The sequence below is a fragment of the Trichoplusia ni genome, chromosome 1 (genome assembly GCF_003590095.1).
Source record: "Trichoplusia ni isolate ovarian cell line Hi5 chromosome 1, tn1, whole genome shotgun sequence".
NCBI lineage: Eukaryota > Metazoa > Arthropoda > Insecta > Lepidoptera > Noctuidae > Trichoplusia > Trichoplusia ni.
The window spans coordinates 21,554,314-21,570,492 of record NC_039478.1 but is presented as its reverse complement, the minus strand read 5'-3'; the positions used below and the strand labels follow the sequence as shown (position 1 = coordinate 21,570,492).

Below are 16,179 nucleotides of genomic sequence, written 5' to 3'. Positions count from 1 at the left end.
ACCCGAACCATAACTGAACCATAAATTCTGCAGAATTTTAAGTTATTATTTTTTAAATATATTATGATGCATTTATGAAATTTCAATTAGATTAAAAGTAAATTAATGTTATAGAAATGAATTACTGAAAAAAATAATATAAGAATCACTCTAATTTATTAGCTACAACGGTGCTACGGAATGTCTACGAAACTGCTACGAGAAACGAAAATCGTAACTATCAATACTAAAAACTAAATAAGTGTACTGCCAGTCAATATATATATTATTTTTAATTCATATTACAAAATAAATAGTAATTATATTTGCAACATAATATTTTGTAGTATTTCAAATGAAATTTTGATTTACTGCTCTTTCTAATTCCGGTTTTGCGAATGGACCAGTTTTAAAGCAAAGTAAACTTAAACTTAAAGGTTCTTCAAGTAGGTACTATTAGAACTGTTCTAGGACAGAAATAAATGCCAGTTGCATAGTTTCGTGTCGTTTACAACCTTCAAAGACAAAGCAATGCTTTAATCGACTTCAGTTATTAACTCGAATTAAAATCTTTCAACGCACGAAATGAAAAACGTGCTATAAAGCTGTGATTATTTATTTGTTATAACCTCAATAGATAAAGTACTAATTACAATACATAATTTAATTCTAGGTTGAGCATTTTTTTACCAAATCGAATTGCTAAAATTTTTTTAAGTGGATAAAACTAAAACTTCAAGAAGGCAGCATTGAATGTTGACCTTACCTAATGCCATTCTTATTAGTGAATCCAGATTTACTTAAGTACCTACGTTATTAGGGTTTCCATAACCAAAGGGTTAAACATTACCTACAACCCTGAGATACCGCTGTATATCCAATTGTCCGTCTGTCCATCCGTCTATCTCCTAGCTGTATCTCATGTAACGCCATAGCTAGACACTTGAAGTTCTCACAATAATGTATTTCTGTTGTCTGATATGTCACTAAGCCTGTTTTTTTACTTTTAAAAAAAAATACAAGCTTTAAGGAATTTAATCCTTGTGTCGCAGGGGCCTTCCCAAACATTCAAGTCACATGCACAAAACCTATTTAAACGGGACCCTAAGAGCCACGAATCCGACCAGTACTTGACTGGTGTTAAACGGCTTCTCCTATCTCTAACCTTCACTAGCATACATCACAACAATTCACCAATCGTTCACCATACACCTCATCCTACAGCTGCCAGCTAGCACATGTCACCAAAACAAATTGAATACTCAATGCACAGTCCGCTAATGGTACATAATCAGTTATAATTGGATTGTGAGCTCGACGGTCGAACGCGATCGATTTGAACCGTTAACCATCATTAGTTTCGAGTAAATTTTCAGATTTACCGACCAGTTAGTGAGATTGGTTAACTAAATTTGTACAGTTTAGAGCCATTTCGACGTATAACTTAGTTGGAGGTAGGACTTTGGTTGTTTTAACTTTGTAGTTCTGTTTGCTTTTAGAGTACCTGTTTCTGTCTCTTTTACTCGTTCGAAGGTATAAAGAGAGAGGGTAATTTTGCTTGATTTTTGTTTGAAATATTATTTTTCTTTTTTTTAACGTTAAAAAACTACTTGATATACTTATAGGCAAAGCAAGTCTCAAGATCAATTAATCCAGATTAAATGAGTTTTAATCTGGATTCGCCTTTCCCATTTCTCTTATTGCAAGATTTTATCTGTCTGTAAATTAATCCACTTTCTAGTTTCCGATTGAGCTGAAATTCTAACAACATAATTATGTATTTTGTGTCAATACAATATTAAGTCATGCCAGAACTGATCTTATGCTGGATCTGGAAGGTGGCTATAGGAGTTCCGCTAAAAACCACCATCGACTTTAGATTCATTTAGATCATCTTTTCGAGTACTCTGACTGTTAAGCAAAAATCACTCGAAAGCTTTTTATATTAGGTCGTTTTCTCTAGGGTCGTTAACAGTAAAATTTCAGCAAAATATCGACAAATATCGAGCAATTCGAGTTGATTCGATATAGTATCGAGTAGCGACGTCAATTGAGTCGCGACGCCGCGCGCCGCTCGTCCTCACGATAATTGTGCGTAATTGCTTGACCAAAGGGTACATGGTACGAATTATTCTTACTCCTTATAGTGTGTGGTAGGATTATGAGGGTTTTATAGATGGATGGGTGAAGTAAAATTACAAAAAAATCTAATAAAGAGGTAAATTATGTACCTAAGTTATGATAATATCTGCATCAAGTACGGAAATTAAAAAATATTTATTTATATACCGGTTTGATTCAGGCGTATTTGTTTGGTTTAATATAATAAAATATTCCTCAATTTTCACACAACGCCATGTAGTCTCAAACTAAGGAAAGCTTGTATTATGAGTACGATACAACTAGTTTCTTCTAGATTGCCCGACTAGTTTTGGACTCAACCGGAGTCCTTTATCATGAGACGCGACGGTAAAGTCTTCGTTGTTTGTTTGTTCTAAATCAATTTAAATGAATAATTAATAAGTATATAAATACCTAAAGTCAAAGTATTACTTGTAAAAATTGTAGTTGCCTCGGTTTTATAAATTGTTATTTGGTGCTTTACTGATATCATCATTGGCCTAGCCTTTTCCCAACTATGTTGGGGTCGGCTACCAGTCTCACCGGTTTCAGTCTAAGTATCAGTGTTTAACAAGGAGCGACTGCCTATCTGACCTCCTCAACCCAGTTGCCTGGGCAACACGGTACTCCTTGGCTAGACTGGTTGTCAGACTTTTCAAGCTTCTGACTACCTGTCACGACTGTCAAAGATGTAGGAATAACAGCAGGGACCCACAATTTAACGTGCCTTCCGAAACGCGGAGGAAATCGTTATGACAAAGATGGTCACCCATCTACGGACCAACCGCGTCAAGCATAGCTTAACCTGTGATCGTTTCACTTATGCAGTTATAGCTTAGCCACGAGCTCCTCCTGGTCCTTTACTAATAGTAGAAATTGAAAGTAATCCAATCGCTCTACACCTATTCAAAAACGACGTTGGTTACAGTAACGCCGTAAACAGTTAGTTTGGTGTAACTCAAAACATTCAACTGTTGAATTCTTACTGTTACCGGTTCTAGAAATTGCTTGAATATTTTGAAACTGATCAGTTTTAGGTCACCTGACTTGTCGAAAAGAAATTGGAGAAGTAATTGTCAGCTGTCATTGTACTTTATCGCGAATTTTAACTGAATTAACCTTAAAAATGTTATAAAAACACAGCAACCGGTATTAAAGTAACAAATAAAAATACAAATTGAATCAAAAGCATGAAGTTGCGAGTGTATCGTCGCTTAAACCGATTAAAGGCCAGATAGACCGGGTTACGCAAATGATGAGTGACAGCTGATCGTAGGGCTGTGCCCGAATATGCAGGGTCGACTTAAAATAATATTAATTTATACTTTGAAATTGTTTTAATTAAATTAAGTCTTTTTAAAGGTTCCGTAAAGCTAAATAAAGTGAAGGAAAGGAAACTATTACTGAGGCCCCGCTGTCTGTCTGTACGCTACCAGGCTTTATCTCATGAACCGTGATAGTTAGACAGATGAGGCAATGGATGATGTCTTTTTGATAATAACTAATTATAACATAAAAGATAAGCTTGCGTTAAGCGTTATTACAGTGCTAAACTTATTTGGTGATAAATTAAGTTTGGGGCACATTGTTACCTTAGTTATTAGAACGGACTCACACTTTGACCAATTTCTTTGTAGGTTTCCCGAAATGAAAATTTCTGGAGATCTGTAGTCGTAAGTCGTAGCCTCGTAGGTAACGCTTTTAATGGCTCTGACTGATCATATCTGACTGATCTAATTCATGTAAAAAATTAAAAATATAAAGTCCTGTAACCTTGATTCGATTCAGCAATTAATTAACAAGAATCGTACCACAATTGAAAACGTATTTTACATTGCATCGGCAAGCAGGAGAGAACTCTATCTTTCAATATTACTCTATATCCAGTCCACCCAAAGGCAGTCTGAAAGATATCGCTATTATCAATAAGAGCACCGTTGCACCCTTACACTGTATAGTACCTAATTAATTACACTGATGCCATTCTATACATAATATTCTGATCTATTTTCTAGAATCTATAAACAAAATAAACCGAACCTCTTTTTAAAATTAACCCAATAGACCATATTTGTCACAATAGGCCACAATTGTCAAACAAACAAAAAAAAAACACCCATTAAAATAGTTTAACATTAGATTAAAACCTCATTTATCAAAGGAACTTAATTTTAAAATCCTTCATTCGTTTCATCATTAAGTATTTTATTCGTGGATCGGATTGTCGCTCCGATTGAACCATTGGCCGCCATTAATAGTTAATTTAAACTGCTCAATTGATCTCCATTACACTCGTAAAAGTTTGATATTAAATGGACGATCCGCATGCACAGTGATTAAATATTATTGATTGTTAGTTAGAGAAGCGGGTTCGAATCGTAAAATAATTTGTTTCAATTGATTTGATTTTTTAAATTTGTTTGCTGTGTGTTGTTTATTTTGATTTTAATGTTATTTGGTATTTGAATATATTTTTTTAATTTGTTTTGTTTTCGCTTATTTTTGTCTCTTTCGTATGAATGATTACAAGTAAGTCCAATGTTTTTATCATTTAATAGATCATATTATCTCTGAAAATCATATTCATAAATTTATTTGTGTAGAAGAGGTAGAAACTTCTTGTTATATCTGTGTTAATTGAACAATGACTAAACAACGTTAAAAGGTAACAATGAAAACTAACGAATATTTTAAAATTTATTTAATTAAAATACAGTTTTGTACTTCGTGACAGCCCTGCGTGCGGATGAATATAACTAAAATTCAATAAAGTGTACTTCAATGAATTTCGCTTTCCGTATTTACTAATTAACATTTATTATTGATATTTTGTAAAGTACTCCTCGAATCACAGTTCGTTAGGTAAAACGTTAAAAACGATTTTTATTCATCGTTTAGATTATTTTGAATATGAATTACTATGAAATAATTTAGTTCTGGTTAATAAATGCTAACATAGGCGCGCAATGTGTAACATTCTTTTTAATCAAGGACAAAAACAGTCATGTGTTATGTACAACACAAACACATACGTTATAAATATTACACACCATTCCATTCACAGCCCACACATAACACCTTTACTGATACAACTCTTATTATAATCTTCTTTAATTGGAGATTAAAACTAACAACATTCACATAAAAAACCACACACACACACACATGCACACATAAAACATAAATACATTTTACTAAAGACTAATTAATACATTAACAGCTAAAGGTATACCGATACTTAATTACTCGATTTGAGTTGGTTAATTGATTAAATCGTAGTCGATTCCAAATTAAACGATACAAATACAATTTCGCAGCAAATTGTGTTTGCAAACGATATTGCTGTACTCATGTTTACGTTGCAGAGTAAAGCCATTCCAATATGCGTACTTATTCTGGTGGATCTGAAGCAGTTTCGAAACGTTTTGTATGCGTTACTGTTGCAATTATAGGTAGGAGTAGAACTTTACGTCGTTATTTGATTCTGATTTTATTTCTTTTTCAGTAACGTATCCTAATTAACGTCGTTAAAGGCGACACTATGACATTAATATTATAAGCTTAATATATGAGGACGCCATAGTGAAAAATCACTTGATAATTTTTAAATATCGAACGTGGAATGAAATGTTTGACGTTTTAATCCACTTTGTTTTAATGGCATCAATGCTTGCACGTTTGCTATTTACATTTACGTTTTTGAATCTAATCATAATAAAAAACTTTTTAGTTTTTAGTGACCTACTTGTTCAGAATAACAAGCATTCATTCTTAAACATAAACAAGGCCTTCCATTATCAGCCAACCAGAATCAAATAAGCTCTTAATATAATAAATACGAAAAGGTTTACGAGATAAATCATCAGTTCCCACATTTGACGGGACTGACAATGGGCCCGCGGCCCTCTTTTCCTCTTTTGCGTGACACAAGTGACGATAATCTCACCTCCGCAACACGGGAATGTGAAATGAAGTGCCTTTGCCTGCAATAAAGAAAAAAACATCCTTTTGAAATCCGAATGCTAATTCCTTTGGTTTTATTTTAATTCTATTATTTATAATGACTTAAGTGGCTGTTTGGGATTTATTTTTAAAGCAAAGACATTTGTAGGTACTTGCGATGGTAATCGTGGTGTTCGGTTTTTAAATGAGTTCTAGAAGTGTTAAGACTTTTTTATAATTGAAATTTTGTACTTATGCTCTGGCAATTTGATTTAAAAAAAAATATAATATCTACAGTCTGTCATAGTAGAGTCTTGTTCGGTTGACAAGTTTCGCTGTATTGCTCAAATGTATGAAATTGACATTCCCTACCGAAAATTCACGGGTCTATGTGTAAATCAGCGCATGTTTTTCAAAATCTGACTCGTCTAATGGCGTTATGACGTAAAATTATAACAAAACCGTACCGAGTTTATAGTTAGTGCAATAAATGAAGCGTCAACAAGCGTTATTAAATAATATCGTGTGATTTAAATCTCGTTTAGCTGTTTTCTCGTTTCTCAATGCGGATAGCGGATCCAGTCGGTTTAATCTGCACAAGGTAATCGGTGTTCGCGATTTATCTAGCACTATTGGATGTCCTATGAAAGGAGTTTTATATTGTGAATAAATGTTTAAAATAAAACTTAGGGTTATAAGAGAAAAGCCTAGAATTGATATAGTAATGAATGCCCGTATTTCATATTATACCAATTGTTTATAAAAGTATAATAGGAATTAAGATATCGCGTAATCACGAGTTGCAAGCACCAAGGTTGCATATCACTGTCAAAGAAAATTTAATTCCCCTATTTTCTTGTTCGTTGCCTTTTTTGTATTAAAAATACCAATACCTAAACATACAATAAAAAAGCCAACAAAATAACAAAAAAAACAAGATCAAGAAAATATTCGACATTTAAAATTCAACTACATACCATACAACCTAAATTATTAAAAAAAAATGTTAAAAAAATATCCGCTAAGGTTATGCACCGGGTATCGCGGATGCGGCCGGCGGTGGCGGCGGTGGGTGTAATACGGTAATGACACGACAATATAAATAGGATTAGTGTATCAGGAGGCAGGACCCCACGCGCGCAGACAGGACGAGCCAATACTCGTACAACACTGTGGGCCGCATTTAAAATATGCTGGAAAAAATTTAGAACCGAAAATCTTTATTTTTCGGGACGAAAAATTTGTGAAACTTTTTGGTGATCGGATCCGCATTTCATTATTATTATTTTTTGAATGAATTAGGTCTAGCGCAAAGTGCCTTCGTAGCTAATCTACAGGCTACAGCTTCGCTTTCCAGACAACCCGTTGTATGGAAAAAAAAATGTCCAAATTTGAAATATTTTTTATTTTATTAATAGTTAGTTAATTTTAGTATACGGTTAATTTGACTTTAAAGTTCAAACGAGTAAGCACTACAAATAGAATCATTTAATAGACTATACTAACGTGCCAGCACAATTTTGTGATTAAAAAAAAAAGGAATTATAACAGTCACTCTAAACCTCTTATAAGCAGTCCTATAAGTTATTTAAACAGCTAAAATAGGATACTTTCAAACAAATTTCATCTAAAACTAGCTTCATTAAAAAACAGCTAATATCTGCATACGCACCATCTCCAAAACAAAAAAAAAGTGTAATTCCGTTCATTAGCCAGCCAGTGCGAACGCAGACACTTATATGATCCCTTAATGAAAACGTGTAACCGTTAAGTAGATTGCCCGCCAGTTTTATAATCCGACCCGGATTATAGCAGAAAGTTCACGAATGTATTATAAATACGATCCTTCGCTTTAGTGTTAACAAAATTAGTTAAACATTACCACGTTAATGGGTTTATGTTAGTTTTGTACGAGTTTTGCGGAGTTTTTTTTTCATTTGCGAGGTTTTTATTAATGTTTTAATACAACAATTTTAAATAGAATAATTAACTGGCAATTTGGTCTAGTGGTTAATAACCTTTGGTCGTAGGTTCATTTTCTACCCGAGACAATCTTTGTGTGATGAGCACGATCATTTGTTCTATTTGGTCGTTTTTATCTATATTATGTAGGTATGTATTTAGAAATAATACATACAAACTTTTCTTAGCTTGAGACTAGATGGCGTTGAGATGAGAAGGTAAGATCTTCTCTCATCTCATCATGTGTCAAAGATCTACTTATAGTTTTAATTATGCTTATAGTGTTTTTATTGTCAAACACATTTCTCGACTTCAACAATTGGGCATTAGGTTAGTAAATTATTCTTTTTTGTCCAAATTGTCCTGTATTTTGGCGCAGTGTGCTGACGTCAGTGCATCGAAAGCGCCCGCGCATCGTTTAGCCGCCTCATGGCTCCATTAATGTCATTTATACCGACGTCTCGTCCACACGTGGGTACTAGTTATATTGCAATTGGATTTCATTGCCATTTTCCTCTTGCAAATAAAGTTATGTCAGTGCGCGGATTTTTTTTTTCATAAATAAAGATTTTTTTTAATATTTAAAGTTACTTTTTAAATATGTTTTTATTTGTTTTAATTTTAATATGTGAAGTGTTCGATTATTGTCATTAAAAATTTAGTTGTGGGTCACGAATAATGATTTTTCATACAAAGGTGGGGTTACTTACTTAAGTAAATATTGCCAATATTTTGCATGGATATGATATACATAATTAAATGATGTAACGGTTTACTGAGTCGAACTCGCGATCCCGCCGCGTCTGCTCATGATTAAGGACTCCGGTTGGGTCCGAAACTAGTCGGGCTACCCCGATAAATACGCGTGAGTAAACTGTTACATCATTTAATAATGAATCAGTCTCACGATAGTTATTATAAAAATGATATACATAGTTGTTTAGTATTAAATATAATTAAATGGTTATAATTATAGGCATTGTCTTATAATAAAATTATAAATTAAAAGTGTGAAGTAATTGACTTATAATTACATAAATAGTCTTCGAAAAATCTAATTCGACCATCTTAATGTGAATAGTGTCTAATGACTAAAGTCCATAATTTACCATGAGAAGTAGCAATACACCAGTATAAATGAGTTAATTCTGAATTAAGATTTTCTGTAAGAAATCACTTAAAAAGGAAATTATCACGTAAATAAACAATCACCTAAAATTCAGTTAAATATGTGCAAGACTACCAAAACTTCGTGAAAGCTAATTTTATCATTTTATCCCCATTCCATAAATATAAATCACAGTTATACCTACACGAAAAACCTGTGTGGACTGCACAGTGGTCTGGATGTCGCACGCTGCATGCAATCTAGCAATTTATTCATCGAAATTAATTGATTTATGACCAACGTGTCCTTACAACTGTCGCACAGTGCGCTCTTCAGAGCGGCAGTTTAATAAAATCATAGGCCATAATAAAGCCATTTTATTTGCTAGTTGAGCAGCGTTTGTTCCAGAATTTTATGGGAATTTGGAGTAGATTAAGACGTATTTTATGATTCCATTTTCAAAAAGGGAACATTTTTGTAAGATATAATTTACATCAAACTTATAATGACGAAGACTACAAATTAATGTAACTGGGCTTTCTCAGTCTCTATTCCCCAGCATCTTGTCACAGTTTTATCTTTATTATTACTACATAACATCATCTATAGATCTTTTAAAGACACCATCAGCTCCACTCACCGCTCTCCAAAGCGCATAATAACACGCACTACCATTAAAATTCCATTTTCTTCTTGACACAATTCAATCCACAATCAAAGAGTTTAGTAATCGTCTATGATCACAAGGGTGCGCCGGCGCACCGTAGATGTGTGAACTTAAAATAATTTAAATTCATTGCGCACGCGCACATTGCAAGGATTCGATCGCCTTATTATTAAGCGGCGTCATTCCTATGTTAATTTTGTGTTAGATTACTGATTGTCTTATGTTTTGTCGGTGCGTTTGACTTTCGATGTCAAGTTATTATTTGCAGTTTAAAAGTCGTGATACAATCCGTTTTATGACGGTTGTGATTCGTGTAATTGTTACGAATGGTGATGAATATTGATAATATTTTAACACTTATACCCTACTGTTAGGAAGAACACTTCTTTCATCCCTTAATGCGATTCCAATTTTTGGCTTCTGCGTAAAAAATAACGTATGCGTATAAACCCCACAAAACTGTTTGCACAGTTTGTCTGTGGGCGTAATGAATTAATCTTATTAACTAACAATTTTACAATTAAACTTATTCTAAATAGTAACTATGATAATAACAATATATATATATTTAATAATTAGTATTTTATACTCAATCAAATCAAAGGGACGCATAGTGAATTGTTCTCGTAATAATCAATTTTGTAATTATACTTCACAGCTTATGCATCATGGCTAGACGTTGATGGGTTCCCACTAAGTTAAATAAAGAAGTCAGCCGGAACCCGTGTCGGCTTATTAATAAGAGTTCACTCACAGTTTGACACCTCTATAACTATATTAGGTGACTAGGGAGACAAACAATAGTGTTAGATTTATTTTTACCCTTACCCTGTTAACCTAATGAATCTGAAGATTCTTCCAATTAGACTATAGATGTTTGGTCACACCTCGCTATATCTCGTTTGTGTTGTTCCAGCTGGCGAGCGGTGGCGGTGGCGGGCGCGGGCTGTTCTGCTACCACTGCCCGCCGAGCCTGCCGCCGCACCAGCACCGGCTGCCGACCCTCGAGTATCCCTTCACAGCCTCACATCCTTGTAAGTGGACCAACAATACTAAGGTTCAATGTAACTAGTAGCATTTGGGTGAATTTCCCGGACCCAAAAATTGCGTGGCATCGATGAAATCGGTACTAAAAAGCATTGTTATAATGTTCTAACATTTTTTTTTAGGTAGATGACATAAAAATCTATCTGTAGCACTAAATATTTTATTAATATAATTAATAGGTTTTCCAAAAAAAAAAGTTAAACCACATAATCTTTCATCGCCGTGTTTGTCCACGACTCACCTTGATGTATTAAAGTCATCATTGATCAAAAATGTATCGTTATTTATATTAAAACTTAGTTTTATTTGGTTCGTGAATAGTTAGAGTATTGACTCGGAATACATTTATTCAAATATTTACACAATACAACGTATGGTTAATAAAAAACCATTTGTCCCAGAACTACCTTTCATCGCCATGTCCTAAACATATTTGAGAATATTGCATATTCTAACGTTTTGCGTCGCTCCCGTTTTGCGTTAAACGTTGCATATAAGTAACGTCGAAAGGCTAGACAAGGAACGACGTGTGTACGTGCCTGCGTTTTCGAGCTATAATTAAAAGTATTCAATTTTTTTGGTACTGGACATTTTTTCTTTCATCGCCGTGGATAGGTCTAACTTCTATTTCAATAAGTTTTTAATCTCGATTGAGCATTCAATACAATGCCATTTATATTTAGCTTATTTGTAAAGTGTTCATTACTGTGAATTATTACCAGTTTTTTAGTAAATTGAATTATACCCCTTGATTTTCATTGCCGTGCTCTCATTTCCGTGGTTTCCGTGGACAAAATTTGCTATGGCAATGAAAAAAAATACACGGGAATGAAAAAAATATCATCGCCGTGCCTTGTAAAACAGTTTCCTTTCATTGCCGTGGCCACGTGTTTCATTTCCGTGACTTATGTTTGTTTCGCCACTAGACAGGAATGTATCTATTTATAGTTATATTATAAAAATAATATCATGTGTGACTGGATTTTTACACATTATATTCTATTATTATTGCGTATAAATTAATAGTATTTATTTTTGTTTCAATGATTAACTTTATCATTTAAATATTCTTGTACACTATAATAACATTTCATTGCCATGGACGCCTGTTTCATTGCCGTGCATGCATGTTTCATCGCCGTGGCACGGAATTTTCAATCTTGTATATCTCGTTAGTTTTTTAAGCTATCTGCTAGATATTAAGCAAAACTGCATATCTGATCGAAAACTTGAGAAAACACTATTTTTTATTGTTCTAAAGTTGAAGAATAAAAAATCCACGGAAATGAAGATTTTTTTGGACCTGTTGAAATTCACCCATTTAGATCTCGTATTCCTTTTTCTTGCATATATTATGGAACTTGCTATCTATATATATTTTCTAGCTAAAAGCCATAAATGTCGCACTTGCGACGATCGCACCGGATTACATAATACGGAAGAATTTTACAGGAAGAAAATTAAACTGGACAAACAACGACTTTACCCCCTTCTTTAGTTTTGGTGTAATAACCGCGAAATTACCTGATGGTTACCTAGTTATTTTTTAATACAAAAAAACGGAGATGTTATATAAGCAAGAGTTTCGTTAGTTTCAGTCAGCTCTTTGATTACTATTTTCCATAACAACAGCATAGTCGTCTAAAACCGATTGTTTACCATCCATAAATCGACTTATGATCCGAAGTTTGTATCGTCAACATGACCGCCTAGTCCAGGAGTCGCGTCGCGTCGATTCCACTTATCGGCACAAACTTGAGTAACGCAATTACTTGGCCGGCTCTCGGCCTAATGATGTTATTCTTAGTTAAAGCTCTTGTCTCTTAACGATTTACGACTCGATTATGTTATTCGATTCGATAAAGATGTTATCGATACTCGTAATAGATCGTTGTTTTATAACTAGGTAACCAAGTTCCTTTCTTATGTTTGATGTGTGTTACTGTTCTGAAATGTATTTTATAGATATATTTTAGCGTATTTTCTTTATTAAGTTTTAAGCTTACATTGATCGTAACAAATATGGTTCAGAAACAAATTACGATCCAACTACCAACTAATAAGTAATCCAACTACGTTTGTTCGTAAATGAAATCTTACAAACAACTAACAACAATTAAGCAGTTAACAAAACTACATGAAAGAGTTAAAAAAAACTCCTCAAAAGGCAAAAATCAGTTTCTTACCCCAACTGACTCGCGTGCCTAAGGGGTGGTAATGTGCTAATGAATAGAGAAGGCAGGGCGGGGGGCGCGCGGAATGCGCGGGGGGCGCGGGGGGGGGGCGCGGGGCGCGGGCTGGGGGCGCAGTGGGCGGTGCTCCCCCGGGATTGGTCGCCGCCGGCGCCATCTATTATTCATAAAATAGTTTTTGAGTCGCGCCGCCGGTCGCTTTAACTCACTTATTTTAACTTAATAAGTATCATGTCACTTTTGATTACTCCCTTAGCGTAATTTTTTTACTTAACACAACACCGATCAAAGGATCCTTAATAAAGTTATGAAGCAGCGTTATTTCATTAGGACCGTCGAAACTGACAGTCTGTCCGTTTGTAATTGCGTAAAAGTATTAATTTTTAAAATCTATTAACGTATTGCGGGTGGTTCTCCGCTCTCCGTTCGTTGCTCTCCCCGTTCGGGTGGAAGGCTGGAAGTTTTAAAGCGGTGAAGATAAAATGCTGCTAGATAAAAAAGCGGCTTAAACGAATCTATTAAAAATGTATAAGGCAATTTGGAGCGCGCTGTCGGAGCGGGGTTCTCATTAGCGCGCAATCACACCGCCGCGCCGCGCCGCCGCGGTCTGCGATCACCTTTATTAATTCTACAAGCACGAATGTGTGTTTAATTACCTTACAATGGGTTAAGGGTCATTTGCACCGCGAGAGCTTTTGTATATTAAAAAATTTGATATCTCATCTGAAGTGGTCAAACATTAAATTATTCGTGTGTTGTGTATAACTGGATAAGGAATACTTAGATGAAAGAAATAAAGCAAAACAAAAAAAAATGAAAAAAAGTTAAAAATAATTAAACCGTAAGATTTGTATAATTTCCTACATATTCTCGTGTCACTGGCGTTATCGTTGTGTCGGGTTGTGCAGCTCTCTCAAAAATGGTTCAGCTTAATAAGCTGATCGATGCTTACTGCTTGCTAGCACATATAATACATTTCCAAGAAGGAAATATCATTTATTTACTAATTATGGCAAAACATCATTTATATAACATGTTTGGAATTTAAAAGAGGCTACGACCTCTGTTTCAACATTTCTGTTCAGGATAGCCTGTTAGGAAATAGATACAACTCGCTTAAAAAATAACATCTATAAGTGATAACATTTATAGAATAAATTATTGCATTACATATGATATGTGAATTTATAATTATCTACGTTAAGTACACTACTACAATTAATTTCAATAAATTAAGTGTTTCTACATTTCATATGAAATAAACTAATTTTCATGTTTCTCCGAAGCTTTGTCGCAATACTGTTTAAAATGTAAATTGTAACATACACCTAGTTTCAACATGGTAAGCGAACTACTTTTAATTATTTAGTTAATGAGCTAGACACTAATTTATAAACAAAATTTATTACTATGGGATACTGTGTGGAAGAAAGCCTCTTTTTAGAAAGTCGGTTAAAAATAACTAGATCATGAAATTGTCTTCATTTTCAGGGATCCCTAAGAAAAGGGTAAAAACGGACCCCTCATTTTTCAACAAACGCTTCCAACTTTCTCAGAAAATGCAGTATGTCTGTCACTAGGCTGTTTCTCATGAACTGTAGTAGCTAGAAAGTTTAAATTTGTGAGATGATGAAATTCATTTGCCGCTAAAGTAATAAATATCAAAAATAAAGATCGAAATTAAGCAACGGCTGTTACGGTTATATGTAATATATTTTGTCACCAAACTGATTTGTTTTTTTTTTTACCTATTTGAACTCAACCCTCAGAGTCCAGATGTCGTCTTGCACTTGGCCGGTTTTATTTATAGAGTTTACAATGCGCCCGAACATTGTTTAACACACATAATTTCAATTGAAAAACAAAATAAAAACATCACAAAAAAAAAACGCCCAAAATAAAACCCATTAAACAAATTACAAAAACAGAAAAGCGTGGTCACCAAAATAAAACGGATCCCGAAACAAAAGCAATTTGCCTCTACGAACGTACAAAAATATTCATAAAACTTATAAATATCGAATTATTTTTTACTACAGCGTTCCATTACTGGCGAGCTAGTTAATCCTCCCGGTTTTGTCCAACTTTTTCCGCTGCACTCGAGCCCGGGATGAAACACTTTTTAATTTCCGGACTTTCAGATTTTTATCCCGCCAAGTTGATGGGCACTCAATTATTAACATTCAATTAATGTTTATTTATAATCTGTTATCTGGACGCTGCCGCTGGCGGAATCTTGTTTTGAATGGCAATAGGGTTATTTTATTTGTAAAAATTTAAATGTATTTTTTTTATTGAGAGTTTCGCTATTTTTGTAGTTTTGACGAATTATTTTCTCTTTTATTGTTAAAAGAGATTAGGTATAGGATTTTAATACTTTTTTCTAAATTAAAATTGGTGTCTTCAAATATTTATACGATATACCTTCGATATTCTTGATATTGAAATGAACTTTCTAAAAAGCAGACTTGAGTTCGGATTAAATACAATGTTATTAAATTAAAGACAAGACAATAATTCAACAAAATAAAACAATAAATATCAAAGAAATAATAAAAGCTAAGTCAATAATAATTAAAACAGGCACACAGCGACTTTAAGCGAATAACAAAATTAATTTGCCGAGTGAATCGCTCGTACAAATGGCTCCAATTAATTCGGTCCATTAGGTCGCCGAGTCGCTTTGAAAAACAATATAACTAGAACATGTGCCTTTTTATCCTATATCCAATAGATTGCTTTTGAAAATGTAGAAGGTAATGTAATTATATTCAGGAATCAATCAGGATCAGGATCGTGATATAGAGCTTGAATTGACATGTATCTGTTAACTATTTTTAAAGAGATTTAGATTTACAAAATAATTTATTTCATATACAAGAGAAAGAAAAACATTTGACGATTACATTTTCATACTCCTCTCTTGGTCAATTTTTGAAGAACAATTAACGGAAGAGTGGAAGTGATGTGACAAAAAATCCTTCAGTAAAACTTTGGAAAAACAATTTTATTATTTCCAAATTTTCTATTGTATACTTTACTTATTAACGATAGCTATCATCAACAAATATATCGTTTACTTTCGATCCACTGCTCTAAGTTCACCCTCAACCCGTAATTATTCGAATAAGATTCTACTGAACAATAAAAGTAGAGTCATG

The 16,179-nt window shown here is 33.8% G+C and overlaps 1 protein-coding gene across 1 annotated transcript in view; it reads left to right on the top strand.

The window, feature by feature from the left end:
• The first annotated feature begins 8,193 nt into the window (after window positions 1-8,193).
• LOC113499170 (dorsal root ganglia homeobox protein-like) overlaps window positions 8,194-16,179 on the top strand; it is a 57,168-nt gene continuing 49,182 nt past the window's right edge. The window contains exons 1-2 of the mRNA XM_026879535.1: window positions 8,194-8,700; window positions 10,696-10,813. Coding sequence (XP_026735336.1) covers window positions 8,683-8,700; window positions 10,696-10,813 — 136 coding nt within the window. The 5' untranslated portion in view covers window positions 8,194-8,682. The remainder of the gene's footprint in view (window positions 8,701-10,695; window positions 10,814-16,179) is intronic.